At 42.4% G+C, this 23,662-nt stretch overlaps 1 protein-coding gene across 1 annotated transcript in view; it reads left to right on the plus strand.

The window, feature by feature from the left end:
• CACNA1I (calcium voltage-gated channel subunit alpha1 I) overlaps nucleotides 1-23,662 on the plus strand; it is a 917,463-nt gene that overhangs the window by 729,864 nt on the left and 163,937 nt on the right. The window contains exons 14-16 of the mRNA XM_044301221.1: nucleotides 2,327-2,417; nucleotides 3,600-3,796; nucleotides 5,498-5,896. Of these exons, the coding sequence (XP_044157156.1) occupies nucleotides 2,327-2,417; nucleotides 3,600-3,796; nucleotides 5,498-5,896 (687 nt within the window). The remainder of the gene's footprint in view (nucleotides 1-2,326; nucleotides 2,418-3,599; nucleotides 3,797-5,497; nucleotides 5,897-23,662) is intronic.

The following is a 23,662-nucleotide window of genomic DNA, read 5'->3' on the forward strand; positions in this document are numbered from 1 at the left end:
ATTTAGGATACGCACACGTTAAACAGGAGGTATAGCACAAGTAATTTTGCTGTCACCACCGCCTAATAAAAAATTACACTGAATTAGTGTCACTGATATTTAGGCTGCACAAACGCTATACAGGAGGTATAACACAAGTAATGTCACAGTCACCATGTCAGGAATCATCCTGCTATGTCTGTTTAGTTCAGATTGTCTTGCCCTCAAGTTTTTCATCAGTTAAGATGGTGTATTCTGTCTCAGCTGGGTACCATCTTACTTCCTGTTTCACTTCTCACTTCCTGTTAAACTTCTCAAGCCTGTTACTAATTGCTTATCTATTGTGTTTGAGCTCCTGCTTGTGCAGTCCTCTTGCTTGGAACTTGCTCTCCGGTTTGTTCCTCCTCCTTGCGGTTTACCCTGCTACCTCCTGTTGCGGACCCGGATTGCTTGACTATGTTCTTGTGCCGCCTGCCCTGACCCATTGCTCGTCTGACCTTGGCTCTGCTTCATCCTTCAATCCTGCATCGTTGCTACTGGTAACGGCTCTGCCTGCCTGGCTCTGCTTCATCCTTCAATCCTGCATCGTTGCTACTGGTAACGGCTCCGCCTGCCTGGCTCTGCTTCATCCTTCTATCCTACTACCTCCTGTTCAAGACTCTGGTGCTTCCTGTGTTCAGGCCTTGTCCCTGCTATTGGATTCCAGCAGTATTCCACTAGTATCGTGACACACCACCACCTAATAAAAAATGACACTGAATGAATGCCACTGATATTTAGGATGTGCACACGTTAAACAGGAGGTACAGCGCAAGTAATGTCGCTGCCACCACCGCCTAATAAAAAATTACACTGAATTAATGTCACAGATATTTAGGATGGGCAAACATTATACATGAGATGTAGCGCAGGGAATGTCGCTGCCACCATCAGCAAAAAACATTAGGCTGAATGTCACTGATATTTCGGATACGCAAACGTTTTACAGGAGATGTAGCGCAGGTAATGTAACTGTCCGCAGTGGGCACCGTCTACAGAAAAAGTACACTAGATGTCACAGATATTTTTAGGCTTTGCACACGTTACACAGGAGATGTAGCGCAGACAATGTCGCTGTCTGCAGCGGCCAAACAATTGCAAGCTATTTAGCGCAGGTTGCGCTAAAATATATATTGCTGCCAAATACAACTATAGTCCTTAAAAGGACTTTTGGGTCTCTAACAAGTTTTAGCAATTAGCGCAGGTTCCGCTAAAAATATATATTGCTGCCACACACAATAGTCCTTAAAAGGTCTTTTGGGTCTATAACAAGTATAAAAACTAAAATATTGCTATTTCAATCCCTACACTATCTCTCCCTTCTGCTCTCCAGCTCTCCCTGACTAATACTGAGCCAAACACGTGTAATCGGGTGCTATATAGCACCCGATGATGCGTTTCGGACAGCCAATCACTGTAATGCCAGCAGCCAACAGTGAATGACAGTACTTACCTGTATGTTTATTGGCTGCGTAGCATGCTAGCCCAACACTAGTATTTTCATTAGTAACTGTGTCCCATTGATTTAAAAAAAATGTCCCCTATATAACCAGTTCATTTCTTTGTGTGGCTTGTAAAACCTCGCCAGGGTTAGTCTCTGAAGCAATAAAAGGGAGAGTAATGGTGGAGGTGGAGAAATAGTTGAGTCAGTTCAACAACTTTACTTGAGTAAACTTGCATCCAGACAATATTCAGGTTTTCTCTTGGTTCCAGCAGGTTTTGGCATAACTGGCAGGCAAACTTGAGTACTCTGATTTCTCTCTCTGCTATGATAAACTTGGCTCTATTCTGGCAGCTGGACTTTTGGTCTGTTCTCTATCTGTGGAGAGGGATGCTTTTGGCTATTGACCCCCTCATGACGCTCTGTAGGTAAATCTGCAAGGAGTCAATGTGCTCTATGAGCTGCTCTCCTCTGGAGAGAATCCTGCTGCAGCGGGGGGCCTCCTCTAGCTGCTACATCATGTTATGTCTGCATCTTACATTGCCTGGGCTTAGACTGGCTAGACACTTCCTGCTGCCCCTCCCTTGGTAGGAAATGGGATTAGCCCACATCTGCCCAAAAGGGGGAGAATGGAATGATAAGTTCCATTCTATCTAAAAATCTCTCCGCCATATATCCGCTTGTTTCATAGCAAGATTATAAATGCACAATGAAGGAGGACCTGGGACAAATACATAGATTACATTATTGGTAACAATCAAAGACAGTAGCAGATGAAGAACGAAGCTCTGTCTTCAAACATGGAAGAAATGGTAATACCACTCTGGGGTATTACAATATGAATAACTGAAGTTTATTTACTTACAGGGTGATGCCAATAGATCATATTCTGATGAAGAAAGAAGCTCTTCAAACATGGAAGACTGTGACAAATATCGTGAAATTCAGGCAGGGTCAGGTAAAGTAAACTCTTACCCATTTGGTTAAATATTCAAAGTGTCCTAATAATAAGCAAAGCACCAAGCCTGTATGCTTCATAGCACACAGGTCGGATTGGTCATAGACCTTACAGGGAAATTTTCCAGGGGGCCGCTTGAGCACAGTTTTTGGGGATGTATTTTGTGCTGATGGCAGTTTTTTGTGATGGACTGTGGTATTTGGCTCTGTCGGGTGGTATAATGTGCCACAATATAGTATTGCTCGCCCTGCCTTCCATCAATTTGGACCCAACCACAAAACGTGGCCACTTTTTGTATTTTTTCCAGGGCCACTTTAAGTTTCCAGTCCGCCCCTGATAGCACATAAGAAGCACAGCAGAACACATGACTATAGCAACATTATGACCTCAATGGCCTTTGTCAAACCTTTTATGCTCTATATAAGCCCACAGAAGTAAAAAACAAACAGGGTGCAGCCACGCTTTTAGGTTTCTTGATGCAGTTTTGGTAGACAAAACCAATAGTGAATTAAAAAAGTCCTTAAAGGGGTTTGTTTTGTAATTTTCTTACAAAAATGCTCCATTTGTGAAATATTCTCTGTAGTTCATTATAAAGTTGGTGTTTAATCTGTATAGTAATGGGCACGTCCACCTACTGAGATGGTCACACATGCTCAGCTCCATGCTTCAACTGTCACCAGACCTATCTACTGTTATCACCTTTGACAGTTACAGGGAGAGTGCTGCAGCAGGAAGGTCACACAGCCTAAGAAAGGACACATCCCTTGACCTGCCAGGATGCAGAGAATCTAGCAGAGCAATTCCAGCCATAAATAGGGAGATCTTTGGATCCATGTGCAGTAGAGGGCTGGTTCTAGTTTTGTTAAAAAGAGATTGTCATGTACTATATGATGTATGATTATTATTAATCATGAGATGACCACTTCGATAATTTATGATTCACTATTCCACTCCTGATTTTGGACTTCAAAATTGCATCAAGAAATCTGAATGTGTGGCCGTATCATTAGGGTAAAGTCTTATGAGTGTTGAGTTTGCACACAAAGTTGCTGCTGTCATACATTTTTACATCTTTTCAGTAGACAACCATCTTAAACATCATGTTATACCATTTTCATTATACTGTAGTAATTTGTGTAAATCTTACTAGATTAAAATATTAATTCTATAATTTGTTTGTAGATCCAAAACTTTGCACTGTTCCAATGACTCCAAATGGACACCTTGAAAACACCCCTTTAACAAGCCAGCCAATCACTGGAGGAGTAATGAACACTTCCCGGAATTCTCTACAGAGAGATCAAATGCTTGTAGCCATGGACTGCAGGAAAAGTAGTGTAATGTCATTAGGCCGAATGACCTACGACCAGAGATCCCAGGTAAGTGGCCATCTTTGTGATTTTCTAGTGATATCTATATTAAAGAGCTGAAATCTGTATCTATATTTTCTTTGCCAAATGCCATGTCTAGCCTTTACTAAGCCTTTACTCAGCACTTCTCCCATTGACCTCTTTAAGCCTAAAATTTATTTTAAGAATTGTGAAGTCTAAGTAAAAGGAGTGTTGCTTTATAGCCACATACATTGAAAATTTTAATCTAAACTGTGTTGGAGTGAGATTCAACAAATTTCAAAGAGAAGCAGGCCTCTTAGTAAATTTCATGCGTCTTTGCCTGTCTATCTTCCAGAAATTAAAATCTTCGCTAGACTAGGACCATACTACAAAAGTGGCAGGTGTGTAAAAAGTTGCACATTTTGGCAGGTGTCAAGGGGAACTTAAAAAAAACCATGCTAGTGAACTGCAATGGACAGTGGATGTGGACCCACTGTGTCAACTAACCAGTTTGACTTTGGGCTAAATATAATGGCGCTGTCCTGGTGGTTCCTGGGTAGTCACTATTTAACCATTGTACAGGGATGTGGAATTTACTACAGGGAACCAACCGGGCTGCTACCTCCTGGAGCAGTCCTAGTATAGTTGGCAGAAGACCCTCAGGAGTCAGAGACATGGTGTGAAGCAGCAAGGGATCAGGCAAAAGGTGTGGTCTGAACACAGTCTAAGATCAGGACAGGCTGAGCCTGTGTGTATTCCAGATGGCAATTCCAATATCAGGACAAGCTGAGTATGTGCATAATACAGATAGCCATTCCAAGGTCTGGGAAAACAGCAAGGAGCAGGGTTTGTAGTCAGGCATGTTATGGTACATGAGTAGTCAGTCAAGAGATCACACCTAGTTACTAGAAAACCTCAAAGCAAGAAGGTGGACCACAATCCAGCTAAAAAGGAAGCCTGATTAGCTACCTAGTCAGAAGCTGGATGGGGAGCAAAAGGAAAGAATTATCGTAACAGTAGCAATTCAGCAAAGAAGTTCACTGAGCATTAGTCCCAGTGCACACAGTGAGGGTGAAACGATGACCACACCAGACCAGGAAAGAGGGACAGTGGCGCACACGAGCCACCAGCCTAACATTAACCTAGCCTTACATTAAAGGAAGGACAAACCAGAGCTAATTGAATCTCAAACACTATAGTGGCTTCTAAAACAATGTTGTTTCTTCTCTACTTACACCCATAATTATCTATAAAGAGGTATTCTGGTTATAACAAGTTATCTTCTTTCCACAGGATAGCTTGCTGGGGTCTGTCCTCTGATTACGAGAACAGGGTTCCCTTATCCATCATTTAAATGGAGCAGTGGACAACCATGCTTACAGCTACTTCAATCAAACTCTACGGGTCTGGCAGACATAATGGAGCTCAGTGTTTGGCTACCTTTGTCATTCCTATAGAGTTGAATGAAGTGGCAGCACTCATGATGGACCATCACTCTATTCATATGGGAAACACAGGACCCTGTTCTCAAGATTGGAGGGGTCACAGCTGCCAGATGCCACTGATCTAACAGTTATACCCTATACGAGATAACTTATTGTAATCAGAATACCCCTTCAATGAGATTTATATACACATTCCCAATGTTTAGCAATTATTTAATAAAAAACAAGAAATAAAATGCATCACATACACAATCTAATTGGAGTGAAAGGTTAAACATGTCGTCCTTGGTATTATTCTTTGCAGGCAGGAACCCGCCCACCTCAGTGGAACAGAACTGGTGGATGGGGCAGTCGTAGGTCCAGCTGGAACAGTTTAGGACGTCGCCCCAGTATAAAGCCAAGACCATGTACAGCTGAGCATGAATCTTTACTTTCTCGGGGAGAAGATCATAGGGAGAGAATACATTCCAGAAGAGCATCCAGCCTAAAAAACAGGAGGGCTATGTCTCTAGACAACAAAGGCTCTCCAGATATCCCAGATCATCCTGGAATACACACAAATCACAGGGCAACCAGCAAAGTAACTTGCTCCTCCGGAGAATATCATGACCCATCTGGAAAAGCATCTAAGATAATGAAAGATGTTTTCCCCAAGATGAACAATCGCAAAGACAAGGAAGAGGAAGAAGAGGAGATTGATTATGTAAGCACCATATTTACATTTCTACATTACAGAGCAGAATATCTATAGCTGTTAAAGAGGAAGCAGTCACAACTGGGCTTGAACATGTTTAGGACTCACAGGTCTTCTCTTATGTATTGTATAAGCAGTGGCGGATCATTGGCCACTAAAATTTCCTACACAATGCATCCAACAATCAAACAATAAGTGAGCAGCGGCTGTAGTACCGCTCTAACAATAGCTGGGGAAGTGGAAGGAGTGAGTCGCTTCTTACCACAATAGGCAGATACCTGGGCCACCAATAGTTAATAGAAGGTAAGGGAGATTTTCATACTGTGGGGTGTTATATACTAAGATGGCCCTGGCTGTTACATTATGTACTATGAAAGGCTGAGGGTGTTGTAATATATACTGTGGGGGGCAGGGGGTGTTGTACTATACAGTATACTGTGTGGGGCTGGGAGGGAGTGTTAAACTGTATACTGTGTGGGTTTTGGGTGTTGTACTATAATAGGTCATACTGCTGAAGGATACTCGCCCAAAGTCCACCTTCATCACAACCATGTCATAATTGCTTCATGCATTTGTACCTTTAGATATCATCCATTTAAAGGTATTGTCCAACATTAATGGGGTTCTACGGAAATTAAGAAAATAAAAATATATTTACCAATGCCTTTCATTAGTTATAATGGCTGGTTTTGTCTGGGGAGTAATGATCTTGGAAAATAAAATGGCTTCAGTTACTTCACAACACTGAGGTAAAGAGCTGACTTATCTTCCTCTATGATCCTGAATACAGCAGATAAGATCTTCAGCTGATTTTCTGTAGGAATGGAGTTCATGAGGAGACATGAAGTACAAAGAGGAGGGTGAAGATCTGGCTGATGAGCAGCAGTACTTGTATGCATTACCACAGTCTGTCCTATCCATCCTCTCTGTACTTCATGTATCCTTGTGAACTCTATTTCTACAGAGATTCATCTGAAGATCAAGATTATAATCACTAACAAGTAGGAGAGGAGGGTGATACAGCTCTGGCTCAGGGTTCTGAAGTAACTTGTCCTGTGTGATTAGGGCAGGTTTTGTGTGTACTAATAGGACAGCAGCCATTTTATCTTCTTAATGATTATATTTCAGAATATATTTATAATAAAGTAATATTTAAGTATTTTCATTTTCTTAATTCCTGTAGAACTCTTTTAATTGAAAAACAACTGACTGAAAGAGTTTAAAAACGAATGACTCTCCTTTTGACAGTCTACATTTACACATGTGACTACTTCTGCCAATCAATGGTCTCAGAGGTCATGTGTGCAGAAATTGCACAGATGACAAAATGTGATGTTCGTGCAAATGTCGCTGATGTGAAAATTGATTGCCAGCAGCAGTCAGTCATATGCGTAAACACAGACAGTAAAAAGGAGTTTCCAACTGTTTCAAGTCGGCCACTTTCAATTAATGTCGAACAACTCTTTAACCCCTTTCTGATGCAGCCATTTTCCTTTTTTTTTCCTTTTCTACTCCCTGCCTTCCCAAAGCCATAACTTCTATTTTTCCGTTCTCATAGAAAGAAAGAATTCCATGCGGTATATTTTTCATTAATATTTACCAAACAAATATAACTATGAGCAGGGAAATGAAATTGGGATGATCAGGGGAAAATGGAGAAAGGGGGCCTAACTTGTGTAAAACAGCCTGGGGCCTATGATACACTTAATTTGCCCCTGAATATAAGTATATAGGGGATAGTTACCATTTGCCGTTGTAAATAGGTCCTTTAATTTTTTATTTTTTTATTAATACAATATAATAAAAAGATCTGAATGTTTTAATTTAACCAAGCATCTTTTGATTAACCAATTACAAACATACGACACTTTATTTCTCACTATTAATTATCATATGAACAAACAGGTGGCAAAAGTTATACCAGATGGAGCATGGAACTTCTGGCAAGATATACAAAAATTACTTGACAATATTAAACTACACTTGTTCTACAACTTTCCATTTGTCATTATATGCTAAATGTTTTTTTTATTTTCGAAAGATAAATCAAATACCTGATGCTTGGTGGACAATTTAAGAGACCCCTTAAACTGCACTGCAGGACTTTTGTCTCCAATACAAAATCAATTCCCTGAATGGAATACATACTATAATACTAAGACAGGTATGTTTTGCATTGTGTTAGGCAGCACTATGTAGCCCTGGACTGGGTTGCATATAGTTAGATTTGCTGACAGATTCCCTTTAAAGAAAAAAATTTGGTAAAATGTAAAAATTTCCTTTTTTGAAGATTTTCCATCTTAATACATTTTCCCAGTAACACAACAAGGGTTAACAGCAAAATAAACCTCAATAAACCGCTGTATGGGCACCATTTAAGCACCATTTTGCTTTTGGTTGGCAGACTATTCTATGAGGGTTTTGGACACCATGCCACAGTTGAGGAGCCCCTGAGGTTCCAGTACAGTGTTAAAGCCAAAAAGTTAACTTATTTTGTAAATTAAAACTCTTCAAAAAATTCACCTAGGAGTATAATGGCTTGACCTCACAGGTGTTTTATAGAATTTTTCTTTAAATGAGACATGAAATTAAGAATTACTTTTTATTTTAATTATATATATCAGTGTTGAGTGAAGCAAAGTATTCGAAGCGGAATTTGGCCTGAAGTTTAGTAAGCAATTCGATTCAAAACAAATCTGAATTTTCTCGAACTTTGTGATAATGAATCAGGTTTTCCTAAAATGGTGGCTGCACGTGTTACAAAGCGAAACTAAGTGTAGAGGAGACAAGCCTGGGAACACAAGATCTCCCATAATGCTGTGCAGCCAGCCAATCAGCAGATAGTCATCCCCTGTGATGTCACAGCCCTATAAAACCTTCATCCCATGTGGTCTCCGCCATTGTGGAGCATCAGCTGAGCATAGAGAGAGACATGGCAAGTGCTCATGTGCTAGAGACAGTGTTATGTGCTAGAGACAGTGTTGCTGAAAAGATCAATAGAAGAATATTGGAGAGGGAGAGTGCAGGGAGAATTATTCTGCGTCAGTTTTATTTATTCCTACATTCACTTATTCCTACATCAGCCGTAAACTAGGATATGTAATTCAATACCAGTAAAATGGAAGCTCTTAATGATGACCATCCTCATCTTTTGCTGGCTTTACTTCTTCCAAATCATCCTTCAAAGTCTCCAGGTCCTAGAAAAGTCAGCAAGATGCTTTGAATCCAGAGGGGAAAAAAGCAAGCTGGTCTGAGATCTGCATTTATACAAGCAGGCAAATAACGCGAGTTTGTGGGCGTTCACATGTTAGATTTCCAATGTGTGTTTGTATTAAGTGTGTGACTTTAGATTACATGACTTTAGATTCAGGGACTTTAGGAGGGGACTACAGTAAGTTATATACTTATCACTGCACTATATTGTATTTTTCTCTTTTCTTGCGTAATCCCCATTTAGTATGTGTTCCATTATTGACAGCGCAGTCCAGTGCACATCTTGTCTAATGTATACAGTCCTGGAACAGCCGTTTGAGGGTGCATATTTTTATTCAAAATGTGAGCAAATTGTCCTTTTTAGAATCGCACATCGAGTATCTAAATGGGCGAACTTCAACACTGAGCAGTAGATATGGCCTTGCAATTCGCCTGGCGGTCGTTTTGCAGCGAACTTTGCTCGTTCGTGGTTTGCCGAACATGCGAACATATGGCAATGTCCGCCGGTGCTATATTCTTTTGCATTGTGCCGAACTTTGACCATGACACATCTATCAGGTGGGACAGGACAGCCAATTGAGATATTTCAGCACATGGACCCACCCCCTACCCTATGAATAAACTCGATCTGGCAGCCATTTTACATTCTGTTTTTTGCCACTGTAGGGAGAGGTTGCTGTGTGGAGCAGGGACAGACTGTTAGGAACACCAAGTGCTAGCTAATAGGGCCACAACAGTCCTTGTAAGGACTGGTATAGGTGTGTTATCGATAGGTGTGACATACTGAGGGGTGTGACATACTTATACTTTCTAACATAGAAAGTATATTATAGTGCATTTGTATTGTGCAGAAGTTGTGTACGGTTCTGCTGAGATACCGCAGCTAGATAGAGGGACAAACGCTATTGGAATAACTAATTGCAACTGGTGTGATATACCTGTTGCCCCCCCTCCCAAAAAAAAACTGATTGAGGTCTGTGATATACCTTTAATATGCCTTCTAACATAGAAAGTATATTATAGTGCATTTGTATTGTGCAGCAGTTGTGTGCGGTTCTGCTGAGATGAGGCAGCTAGAGAGACAAACACTATTGAAATAACTAATTGCAACTGGTGTGATATACCTGTTGCCCCCCCCCCCCCCAAAAAAAAAAATGATTGAGGGCTGTGATATACCTTTAATATACCTTCTAACATAGAAAGTATAATTTAGTGCATTTGTATTGTGCAGCATTTGTGTGTGGTTCTGCTGTGATACTGCAGCTAGATAGAGGGACAAACGCTATTGGAATAACTAATTGCAACTGGTGTGATATACCTGTTGCCCCCCCCCCCAAAAAAAAAAAAACTAATTGAGGGCTGTGATATACCTTTAATATACCTTCTAACATAGAAAGTATAATTTAGTGCATTTGTATTGTGCAGCATTTGTGTGTGGTTCTGCTGAGATACTGCAGCTAGATAGAGAGACAAACACTATTGGAATAACTAATTGCAACTGGTGTGATATACCTGTTGCCCCCCCCCCCCCCCCCCAAAAAAAAAAGGATTGAGCAGCAGTTGTGTGCAGTTCGGTTCTGCTGAGATACCGCAGCAAGATAGAGGGACAAACGCTATTGGAATAACTAATTGCAACTGGTGTGATATACCTGTTGCCCCCCAAAAAAATCTGATTGAGGGGTGTCATATGACTATAATATACCTTCTAACATAGAAAGTATGTTATAGTGCATTTGTATTGTGCAGCAGTTGTGTGCGGTTCTGCTGAGATACCGCCGATAGATAGAGGGACAAACGCTATTGGAATAACTAATTGTAACTGGTGTGATATACCTGTTGCCCCCCCCTAAAAAATGATTAAGGGGTGCGATATACCTGCTTCCACAAAATATTGATTATGGGGTTTGATATACCAACTTCCACAAAATACTGTTTGAGGGGTGTTATACACCGGCTTCCGCACAATATTGATTGAGGGGTGTGATACACCAGCTTCCACCAAATATTGATTAAGGGGTTTGATATACCAGCTTCCAGAAAATACTCATTAAGCGGTTCTATATACCTGTTTCTACAAAATACTGATAGAGGGGACTGATATACCGTCTTCCACCAAATATAGATTGAGGCCTGCGATACACCGACTTCCACCAAATATTGATTAAGGGATTTGATATACCAGCTTCCAGAAAATACTCATTAAGGGGTTCTATATACCTTTTTCCACAAAATACTAATTGAGGGGATTGATATACCGGCTTCCACCAAACATTGACTGAGGCCTGCGATACACCAGCTTCCACCAAATATTGATTATAGGGTTTGATATACCGGCTTCAAGCAAATACTCATTAAGGGGTTCTATATACTTGTTTCCACAAAATTCTGATAGAGGGGATTGATATACTGGCTTCCACCAAATATTTAGATTGAGGCCTGCGATACACCGGCTTCCACCAAATATTGATTAAGGGGTTTGATATACCAGCTTCCACCAAATATTGATTGAGGCCTGAGATATACCTGCTTCCACAAATACTGCTCTTCTATAGTTACTTTGTCACAGGGTCATTTAAAAAATGACAGGCAGAGGAAGAGGCAGGCCATTCCGCAGAGGTGGTAGGGGTCGGGCAGGTGCACCAGGCCGGAGTCTAAGTGGGAAGTTGGAGAAGGTGTGTGCGATTACGTCAAAGGATGCACCAGAGTTGATTGAGTGACTCACTCACCCTTTCTATTCTGCACCCTCCTCATTCTCTGTATCTGCACCCTCCTCACTCTCTGCTGTGTGCACCCCCAAAGACACCACCACAGCCACCATAGCCCCTCCATTCGAGTCAGAGGAATTATTTTCCCATCCATTGCCAGACCTTACCGATGTGCAGCCACCCTTGCCATCGGATCAGGAAGAGGAGGTACTAATGGCCACCACCCAGCAGTCTGACGACAGTACCCAGATCATCCCAAGGACGAAGGTCCCAGCTGTTGCTGCCTACTCCGAGATCTCTAATGTCAGTGGTGGTGAAGGTGATGATGATGACATGTCAATAGATGTCACGTGGGTGCCCACAAGAAAGGAAGAGGAGGGGAGTTCAGAGGGAGAGACAGAGCAGCAGATAGGGGGTAGAAGGAGGAGAAGCAGGCAGAACTTGCAGTGCAAAGGAGACAAAAAGCAGAAAGCAAATGTATCTGGAGCGAGCCGTCCACCATGCACAGTCCCATCTGGCGCTCCCAGGACACCAGCACATGGCTGCACAGTGTGGGCTTTTTTTTTTTTTTTTTTTTTTCGTTTTAAATAATTTTTATTTAAGAAAGCAATTATACATATGTTCAAATATGACGAATCGCATATATATATCAAATAATGACATATGAATAATATAAGATAACAAAAAGTTAACATACAATACATTTAGGCAGGTATCGTAAAACTTCATACTTTCAGGAGGTATAGCACAAAGAATGATATATATTTGATTCCTAGAAATCTAATCAATAAGGGTTTTGGTAGAGAATAATCATAGTTAGCCTATACCACTAGTTGTGAACACTACGTTAAACGCTATCTTTTAAAGGATGTAAAGGGGTGGGTTCATGTTTCTATATATAAACCAATCCTTCCAAATTCTCCTGTATGATTGTATACTGCGATTATCCCACGCGGCAATTTCCTCAAATCTACATAATTGATCCATCTTCCCTATCCAAAGAGAAAGGGGAGGCACTTCCTCAGAAAGCCAGAATTTGGGTATTAGTAGACGCGCTGCACTTAACATGGTATGAAAAACTTTAGTTGGAGGTATTTTAAGTGTAGCAGAGGGAAGACCTAGCAAAGCTAATTGGGGAGAAATTGGGATATCCAATTTACATATCCTATTGGCATTGGCAAAGATATCTTTCCACCACTCATAAAGTGGAGGGCATTCCCACCAGATATGGAAGAATGATCCTCTTTCTTCTTTACATCTCCAACATACATCCACATTTCCCAGACTATATCGGCAAGTAATGTCTGGGGTTCTATACCACCTTGTTAAAATTTTGTATCCGTTTTCTTGAGTGCGGACACACCTAGAGGCTTTGTGGGGTAGTAGCACCAATTTTGAAACCTCTTCTTGAGAGAAGCTAGTACTCAGATCTCTCTCCCATAGCCCAATAAATGCTGGTTTGGTCATGAGCACTGGGGTACTTAACCTTCTGTAGATTTGAGATATCAACTTAGTTTGTTTGGAGTGATCTGCCATGATACTCTCCAACCAAGTCAGTGGGCGAAGTAGGTCTTTCATGGCAATATTTGTAGATATGAAAGAACGCATAAACGACAATAAGTGAGGTAAATGTTTGCATTCTGGAAAGACTGTCAACATATATTCAGATTTCAGTACTACGCCATTGTCATCAAAGAAAGAAAAAAGGGGCATTGTTGAATTCCTAATTGAGAAGGGTAGACAGTCTTTCAGGGTAGGTGGGGCATATGCTATTATATCTTTTATTTGTATCAGAGGAGAGGGTAGTGGTATAGCAAATTGTGTCTGCTGAAACCATTTCCATGTATCAATTGTCGATTGAACAGTTGGGTTGAGGGAACTATCACTGAGTGGAAATCCTTTAGCCCCCACTAAGAGACCTGATGGGTATGCTCCCAAATCTCCCTGTTCCATGGAGATCCAGGGTTTTCTGATGGGATGTGTCATCCAGTCCACTATTCTAGAGAGCATCACTGCTCGTCCATATAATTCCGGGTCCGGCAAACCTATCCCCCCAAAGGCCTTTGGTCTACAGAGTACTGTATGAGCTATGCGTGCCCTTTTCCCGGCCCAAACAAACGTGCTGATCTGTCTCCTTATTTTGGTATAGAATGTTTTCGGGACTGGGATCGGTAGTACTTGCTGCAAATATGTTAACCTCGGTAATACCAGTGATGTCACAATGTTTTTCCTTCCAAACCAAGATAGTATCATGTTTTTTAATCCGGCTAGTTGATCCGAGATAGATTGCAATAGGGGGGAGTAATTTAATCTAAAAAGAGAGGACGGATCTGGACCGATCTTAACCCCTAAATATGTAATGTAGGGAGCCCCCCAATTAAAGGGAGAGTTTTCCATCAAGGATTTCCTGGTTGAATTCGGGATGTCTATTGCTATTATATGGGATTTGCTCATATTAATTTTGAAGTTCGAGTAGGAACTGAATTGGTCTAAGATCTTATAGATTAAAGGTAGAGCTTTAATAGGGTTGGTGTTCATTATTAACAAATCATCCGCAAAGGCGGCCACCTTGTGTTCACGTTGATTTACCTTAATCCCTACTATCTCCTTCTCCAATCTAAAAGCTTGAAGCAGTGTCTCCATCACAAGGACAAATAGAAGAGGAGATAACGGGCATCCCTGTCTGGTGCCATTCCTGATGTCAAAAGAGGGTGATAGGGTGTCGTTAATAATGATGGAAGCAGAAGCGTGGGAATATAAGGAAAAAATGGCTTTAATATATTCGTCTGGGAATTTAAATGCTTTAAGAACCTCCCTCATGTATTCCCAGCTTACTCTGTCAAAGGCTTTTTCTGCGTCCGTGCTAAGGAGGACCAGAGAACGTCTATGCTTTTTTGTAAGGTAAATAGCATTTAACACCTTGGCGGTATTATCTCTGCCCTCCCTACCACGGACAAAGCCAACTTGATCTTCTTTGATCAGAGAAGGCAGGAATGATGATAAGCGGGTCGCCAACATCTTAGCTAATAATTTCAGGTCTAGATTTAACAGTGATATTGGGCGGTAGTTAGAGCATTGGGAACTATCTTTCCCTTCCTTTGGAATCAGAGTGATATGTGCTCTGGTCATATCAGTGGATAGGGGGACACCAGACAGGGAGCTATTGAATATAGTGAGAAGGTATGGGCTCAATATCTTATGGAATGTGCGGTAGTATAAGGCAGGATAACCGTCCGGTCCCGGACTCTTCCCATTAGGAAGTTGTTTGATCGCTGTTTCAAGTTCTAGCAGTGTAAATGGAGCTTGTAAAGTCTGAATCTGTGGGTCTGACAAGGATGGTAAGGCGAGAGATTTAAGAAAGGTGGTGATTGAATCCTTTGTAGAGTGAAGGGAAGAAATACCCGAATTTTTTTCTTCCTTTTTTATATTATATAAGGAGTAGTAGAACTTTTGAAATTGTTTGGCTATTTCTGGGGTGGTAGACACCTCCTCTCTGTTATTGACTTTGATCTTGTGTATATAGTTAAGAGATTTCCTTTGTTTGATACGTTGCATCATAAATTTAGAAGCCCTATCTCCATGTGCGTAGTACTTATATTGCGCATGGAGGTAGTACTTAGCTGAGGCGGTATTAAGTAAGTTTTTTAGGGTGTTTTTAAGTTCTGTAAGCTCTTTCAGTTGGATTTCCAATAAGGAACTTTTGTGTATAGTTTCTAGTCTATGAATTTGGGTTAGGAGTTCGTCTACTTTTTTTTTCCTTTCCTTCTTAATTCTTGCACCCATACTGATGAATTGGCCTCTTATGTACGCCTTGTGCGTGTCCCATAATATGTGAGTAGATGTGTCAGGGAGAGCATTAAGTGAGAAGAATTCCTCCAAAAGTTTTTGGGTAGATAGCTTGTTCTCATCTGAGGATATTAGCTGCTCGTTCAGACGCCATCTAAATGCCTTGGGGTCTAATGAAGGGGCTTGTATTGTGACGTATACTGGTGCATGGTCGGATAAAAATATATTCCCTATGTAAGCCTGCTTGCATAAATGAAGATGTTCTTTGGACACAAATACATAATCAAGTCGCTGATACGAGTTGTGGGGATTGGAGAAAAAGGTGTAATCCTTCTCGGAAGGGTTAAGGAGACGCCATACGTCGTGAACAGCTCCCTGATGCAATTTATTCCTAAGAAGCCTAAGTGCTTTTGAGGATAGGGCTGATTTTTGGGATGAGGAGTCCATAGCGGGGTTTAACACCATGTTCAGATCTCCGCCAAGCACCACTACGCCCTCTTTAAATGATTCCAACAGGGTGAGTACTTCAAGCAGCCAAGAAATCTGTTTGATATTTGGGGCATAGATGTTTGCAAATGTGTAAATTTGGTTAGCTATTTTGCCTTTTAGCATTAAATATCTACCATCTACGTCCTGGGAATGAGAGATATATGAAAAAGGTAAACCCCTCCGGAAACCCACACTCACACCTCTGGAAGCAGCGGAATCCGAACCGCAATGATACCAATGCGGATACATGGATCTAGACATATCTGGGTATTTATTAAATTTGAAATGCGTCTCTTGGAGCATTAGAATTGAGCAATTTTCTTTTTTAGCTAGGGAGAATATCTGACTGCGTTTCGACGGAGCATTAAAACCCTTGACATTAAAAGTGGCAATGCACAGGTCAGCCATTTACTGGATAAATGACAGAGTGTGTACCACTGCTAAGTTCTAGTGAAGGATGTGAAGGTGCATTATCATTGTACTTAACCTTCCAGAGTGGAGTCAGGCTGCCGAAAAGTACCCCTTCCATTTGGGAATACATGAGTGACATCCTGTAATACCTGCCATAAAACCAACAATAAGACAAAAATAACAGTGAGAACAATCTAGAATATTGATTACACCAATACTTCATAAACATTAGTGGAGAAATACTCCAAAAGTAGAGTAAGGGGGGATTTCTACACATTATAATGTGATTTAATCTAGTACCCTCGTACTATATAGCTTATAGGCACTTAGTGAAGGACAATTATCATGCCTGCTATAGCATATCTCTTAGATAGGGATAAATTACTGAGGTTTGAGACCCAGATCGGGATAACTGACTAGAAAAACTAGAAAAATTTAATTTAACGTCTAATCAGTGAATCCCTGAAAAACTGGTGATCTTCTTTCAGGTTTGGAACCAGAAACCTTCAGGAATCATGAAGTGGGAGGCGTCTAGGAGTTGATTGACGGCTTCTTCTAGACCTTTGTGGTTTGCCTGGACGAGGAGTCTCCCATGGATCTGCAGACGGAAGCTCTGGAAGTGTATTAATATCTTGAATAAGATCCCAGTTCTCTATCGGCAGTTTATCAATTTGCAAAACCTCAAAGGCTTTGGGTAAATCGTTGTAAGAAGATATGGATATGCGTTGACCGTTGTATATAAAGGATAATCCAAAAGGGAACAGCCATTTATACAAAATCTTCTTACTGCGGAGCCAATCTGTTAGCGGTTTGAGTACTCTTCTTTTTTTCAAAGTAGATTGGGCCAAGTCTTGAAATATAGCGACAGGGCTGTCTTCTAAAGCAAGATGTTGAATATTCCTTGCTTTACTAAGAATTGCCTCTTTCACTGGATAGTGCAGAAATTTGCATATGATGTCCCTAGGGGGATCCGCAGGCTGTGGTTTAGGGCGCAGGGCTCTGTGTGCTCTCTCTATATTAATTTCATGAGAGGAGTCCGGACCGAGTATTTGCAGGCATATGTTCATAATGGTTTCCGGTATTTCTGCTGGGCCCACTGATTCAGGTATACCCCTGAAGCGCAAGTTGTTGCGCCTACTCCTATTTTCCTGATCTTCCAGGAGCGTATATAATGAGTTCAAGTGCGCTTGATGCAGGGTCAGTGTGGAGGAAACTGCAGACTGATGCGTGACAATAGCAGTCTGATTATCCTCCAGCGCTTCTACCCGCCTTCCAATATGGCGCATGTCCTCCTTTATGGCGGTAAGATCCGACCGTAGGGGTTTCAGAGCTTCTGATAAGGCATCTTTTAGAAATGAACGGGAGATAGGGAGGGTGTCAGCCTCAGGGGAGACCTCCCTTACCTTCTCTGCTGCTGCTGAGTGCTTCGGAGCGCCGCTTGCAGCTTTGGGTGTTCCGGGCGCCATCTTGATTTCTTTAGCAACATGTAGCTGCGCTGTTTTCTTTTGGAATTTATCCATAGATTCGCTGCTTGTCGGGACTTTGGCTAGCCCTTGTGCTTCAGCAGGTTTGGATCCTCCAATCTTGACCATTTTTTCAGCTAAGTGACGCTAAATTAAGGCTTTGAGGGATACTGTAGAAGCAGAGCTTCACTTCATGCTGCCTCACAGCTCCGGCGCAAGCTCCGCCCCCCTCAGTGTGGGCTTTTTTTAACTTGTCAGCTGCTGACAATAGTGTTGCCATCTGCAGCCTTTGATGTCAATGCATAAGTCGCAGTATGCCCAACACTCACCTAGGGACGACCGCCTTAAGAAGACACCTGGCCTCTTATCACTGAGCCCAGTGGGAGCAACACCGTCAGAACCCACAAAGCCACACTCCTGGCGCTCCACTTCCTGCCTCTTCTCCTCTCTCCTCCAAATTGTCCTCCACTCCACCTTCCACTGTGCCGTTGTCGCGTTCATCTGTCAAAAGGCAGGCTTCCGTGGCCCAAATGTTCGACTGTAAAAAGTTGATGACACGGGATAACCCTCTTGCCTAACGGCTGACCGCTGGCTTGTCGGAACTGCTAGCCCATTAACTACTGTCATATAAACTGGTGCACTCGGAGGCCTTTAGAAAGTTTGTTGCCGTTGGCACACCGCAATGGAAGGTCCACAGAAGGAAATATTTCTCCCAGAAGGGCATACCAGAGCTATATGGCATGTTCAGCGGCAAGTGAAGAACCTATTCGACATAGCGGGTGAGATGTTGCCATGCTGTGCTGCGGCTTTTGTGCCTGGAATCCAAGAGCCACACCGGTCCTGCACTGCTTTCAGCTCTGCGGATAACCCCGCTCAATTTTACAGTTGGTAAAGTGGTGTGCGACAACAGTGCCAATCTGCTGAGCACGCTGAAACAGGGCAAAATGACACGTGCCGTGCATGGCACACGTCCTGAACTTAGTCGTGCAGCGATTCGTTGCCAAATACCTGGCAACCAATTTTGCGGCAGGCCAGGAAAGTCTCTGGCCATTTTAGATCTTACACTGCCATGGCTCGCCTTGCTGACGTTCAGCGGTGATACCACCTGCCCGTCAGACGTCTGATTTGTGACAGCCCGACGTGCTGGAACTCCACCTTGTATATGCTTGATAGGATGCTCCACCGCTTCCAATTTAGTGCAAATGGGGGCCTTGATGCTCCAGTATTTGAAGAGGGACCCCCATATAAAAAGCATAAAGGGCAAGGACCAGTAATGGGTGGCAACATACTTAGACCCCCGGTACAAACACAAAATGGCAGACATGTTACCAGCATTACAGAGGACTGTCAGAATGCAGCATTTCCAGTCCTTGCTGCAAGGCACCAAAAGCGAAACAGGTGCGGGTACCAATCCTACCGCGGCTGCAAGAAGAGGGCGGTTTGATGATTTGTTGGTCACTTTAGATATGAGATCATTATTGCAGCCAACCCATCAAGAGTGGCCCTCCGGATCCAGCCTCAGGGAACACCAAGACTGACAGGTGTCAGACTACATCGGGTTAACGGCCGATGTGCAAGCTTTGAGAAGCGAGAAACCCCTGGACTACTGGGTGTGCAGGCTTGACCTGTGGCGAGAGCTGGCACAATTTGCCATGGAACTCTTGGCTTGCCCCTCGTCGAGTGTCTTGTCTGAAAGGACATTCAGCGCAGCAGGGGGGATCGTGACCGATAAGTGCACTCTCCTAGCTCACAACAGTGTGGACTATCTCACATTTCTAAAAAGGAATGAGGTATGGATCTTGGAGGAATTCAAGACCTGTGACGACCACATATAATTGAATTTCCTCATGCCAGCCCACATGTAAATACAGCGGCATAAAAGGCCTTTTCTATCCGGTGAATGCCTAATGTTTGGGGCCTGTACTCCACTGACCTGCAGTAAAATTGTTATCATATGACCGTCTAATATACCTCCAGCCACATAATCACTTGATCTTTTCTGTACAGTGAATGGCTAATTGTTGGGACCTTGGAGGAATTCAACAACTTTGACGACCACGTGTTATCGAATTTCACCTATTATCATTTGTGGCTTATTCAAGAGGGGGATTTCGTTAGACATGTTTTTAATCCAATTTTATATTTTTATTTATTTTAAACATATGTATTTCACATTTATTTGTACTGGACTACAATAAAATCGTTATCCAATGACCGTCTAATATACCTCCAGCCACATAATCACTTGATTTTTTCTGTCTGGTAAATGCCTAATGTTTGGGGCCTGTACTCCACTGGCCTGCAGTAAAATTGATATGCAATGACCGTCTAATATACCTTCAGCCACATAATCGCTTGATCTTTTCTGTTTGGTGAATGCCTAATGTTTTGGGCCTGCACTCCACTGGCCTGCAGTGAAATTGATATCCAATGACTGTCTAATATACCTCCAGCCACATAATCACTTGATCTTTTCTGTCTGGTGAATGCCTAATATTTTGAGCCTGTACTCCACTGGCCTGCAGTAAAATTGATATCCAATGACCGTCTAATATACCTTCAGCCACATAATCACTTGATCTTTTCTGTCTGGTGAATGCCTAATGTTTTGGGCCTGCACTCCACTGGCCTGCAGTAAAATTGTTATCCACTGACTGTCTAATATACCTCCAGCCGCATAATTGCTTGATCTTTTGTGTATGGTGAATGCCTAATGTTTGGGGCCTGTACTTTACTGGCCTGCAGTAAAATTGATATCCAATGACTGTCTAATATACCTCCAGGCAGAAAATCACTTGATCTTTTCTTTCCGGTGAATGCCTAATGTTTAGGGCCTGTACTCCACTGTTATCACTCAGGAGGAATAATCTTAAAACATAACATTTAATGTCTATTTTTCTAAAATCCTTGATACAATGTGCGAAAAAATATTTAAATATAGTGAGATGAACACGGTGCTGGGCCCTCAATGGCTATGGCCCATGGTCATCTCAGTATATTGATAAAGTAAATTTAAAGTGCACGGCGGCACTTAAAGGGTGAACCAGTGTGTCCTACCGGTACCCAGGATTGGTTGTCAGTTGCTTCAACACACGATGATCCAGTAGACGTTCTTCCTGTATGGATGGTCGGATGAACCAAAAAGGGGGATAATAACGGGCTGACAGTTTACCACATGTGTGTAGGGTCCCTGAGGAAATCCTATAACTGTCTAGCCAGTACCCTAGTAACTAGAAATGTGTTAGCAACCTGACCACAGGGCACTCGTCCTTGAAAGGACGACCCTGTCCGGAACCTTTCCCTAATTCTATAAACTATATGTCCCTAATTAATGCATGAGCATTGTCCCTACACGCATGTTTCACTGCCAGGACATTAGGCAGTTCATCAGGAGAGATGATATAATAGTGAAAATAGGTCAATCACAGATGAAGTGAGAAAGACCTGATGACCAGAGATGACACAATCAGTCAAAAGTGGTCAGTAGGTGCACAAAGATAATCGGCTCCTCTGTGGGCAACCCCATAGATGGAGGGGTTTAGGAATATGCAGTAAACCGATATGTGTAGCTGCATATGGGACGCCAACTAACCTGGCGTTCATTCCTGGTTTAAATAGCCCAGTTCCCGCTGCTGGTGACGTCAGTGAGACACGTCAGGTGACGCAGCGCTCGCCCGCACGTAAGCGTCGCGCATGCGCACAACTCAGAGTTGAAAACGAGGCTTGGTGCGCAGAACAAGTGCCTGATGCGAAACGCACTTTTGCGCATGCGCGAACTCGCATCAGATGTCGCGAGATCGCGGAAGCAAATACCAAAAACAGGAGAAGTTAGAGGCGACTCAGGTCCAAGAAGGCAGATGCAGCTTGATCTGACCTCCTTAAGTACTTATGAATTTTGACTATACTGTACTATTGATATGGCAGGCTTTCTGGATAGTGGCATAAACACAGAGACTTGGTTTGAAGAGGCCAAAGAGGTCTTTTCTGATAAATCTTATCAGCAAAAAAAGAGTATACCTTCCTTCAAAATTGCCTTTAAGGAACTAAATCGTCTTTATAAAGAGCACTTGGCAAGCTGGTGGGAGGTGCAGAGCCTTGATAATTATATCAGGCAGGGCATTGTACCCCGAGGACTCCGCATTTCTGTCACCCCAGTACAGAAACAGCGGAGCCCTGGGTTTACCACACGCTGGGAGCAATTGGCCACAAAAAGCTCACTCCAGTTGATGACACTTCTACTGGAGGAGGAAAGACTAAATTTAACTAGCCTAACTGAGAAACTCAAAACTCAGATCGAGGTTACAAAAACTTTCGTAGGTGATCCTGAATTTCTAAATAAAGAAAAACAACTTCAAGTCACAGTTGAGAAATATCAGTATTACCTACGAGAACGAAAACACAGGCAGTTTAATAAGGATTTAGCCGAATTTAAAGAGAATAAGGCCTACTCCGTTTTGAAGGAAGGGATCCCTAAAGAAGTAACTTCAGAGATTTCTACCACTGATACCGAACTTTCGGACAGTGAGAGAGAGTCTGGGGGTAATTCTAACCGAAATAAATCAAGAAATTTCAATAAAAGAGGGAGAGGTAGGGGGAGAGGCAGAGGTACAACCGGTCCAAATAAAACCGGTTTTTTAGACCAGGGTGTGAGCTACCCGTTAAGGAACCGCCCCATCACACGGGAACCATCGGGCCCGAAATAATAAACCTTTCCAGCCATACCCTTACCCATAGCGAAATGGCAATATTATCGAAGGGGCTGTCATTTGTCCCCACCCGCCACTATGATATGTTCACTTGGGTCAAAGACCTCCATCTGTTTATACGAAAGCTCAGGTGGCATAAACATTTTAAGATTGCCGAAAAGAAGAGGTGTCAGACTTTAGGCATACCAACAGAGATTTTGAGGGATGTAGAGCTGCTGCATAGCTTGGCAGATGACGTACACACTTTGCGGGGAGTTGGCCCATTCACCCCTCTACGTAACAAAAGCAATAAAATGCCACCTACTGGTGACGTTTCATGTGTAGACGTCTTTCTACAGCTTGTCAGTGCTGATTTGATGTCCAAAGAGTATCCTCAACAATACAATAATTGTTCATCTGAAGAACATCGTGCTATTAAGTCCCTGAAAGAGGACAAGGATATAGTCATCAAATCATCTGATAAGGGTGGAAATACGGTTATTGTGAATCGACCAGATTATTTATCTATGTGTGAGCATATTCTGAAAGACAGTAATAGTTACCAGTTATTGACGTCCAATCCTACGGCATCATATGTAGTTGAACTACGGGAGATTCTCCTGGCTGGGAAAGCGGAGAATCTTATTTCACAAGAGGAGCTGGACTTCATGTTTCCTAGGCACCCCGTTATGGCCACGTTTTACAGTCTCCCCAAGGTCCATAAAGGCCTAAGACCACTCAAGGGGAGACCAATCATCGCCGGTATCGGGAGTATTTGCCAAAATATAGGGATATACGTGGACCAGATCCTCATGCCCTTTGTGACTGCACTCCCCTCATACACCCGCGACACGATGGATCTTCTGAAGCGGGTAGAGGGGATCTATATTGAAGATCATTCCTTACTGATGAGTATAGATGTGGAGGCATTGTATTCCTCCATACCTCATGAGGCGGGCCTTAGGGCCGTTAGTCACTACCTGAGTATGCGAGGACAACAATATTTGGCGCACAATGCTTTTG

Source organism: Bufo gargarizans, chromosome 7 (genome assembly GCF_014858855.1).
Source record: "Bufo gargarizans isolate SCDJY-AF-19 chromosome 7, ASM1485885v1, whole genome shotgun sequence".
Lineage (NCBI taxonomy): Eukaryota > Metazoa > Chordata > Amphibia > Anura > Bufonidae > Bufo > Bufo gargarizans.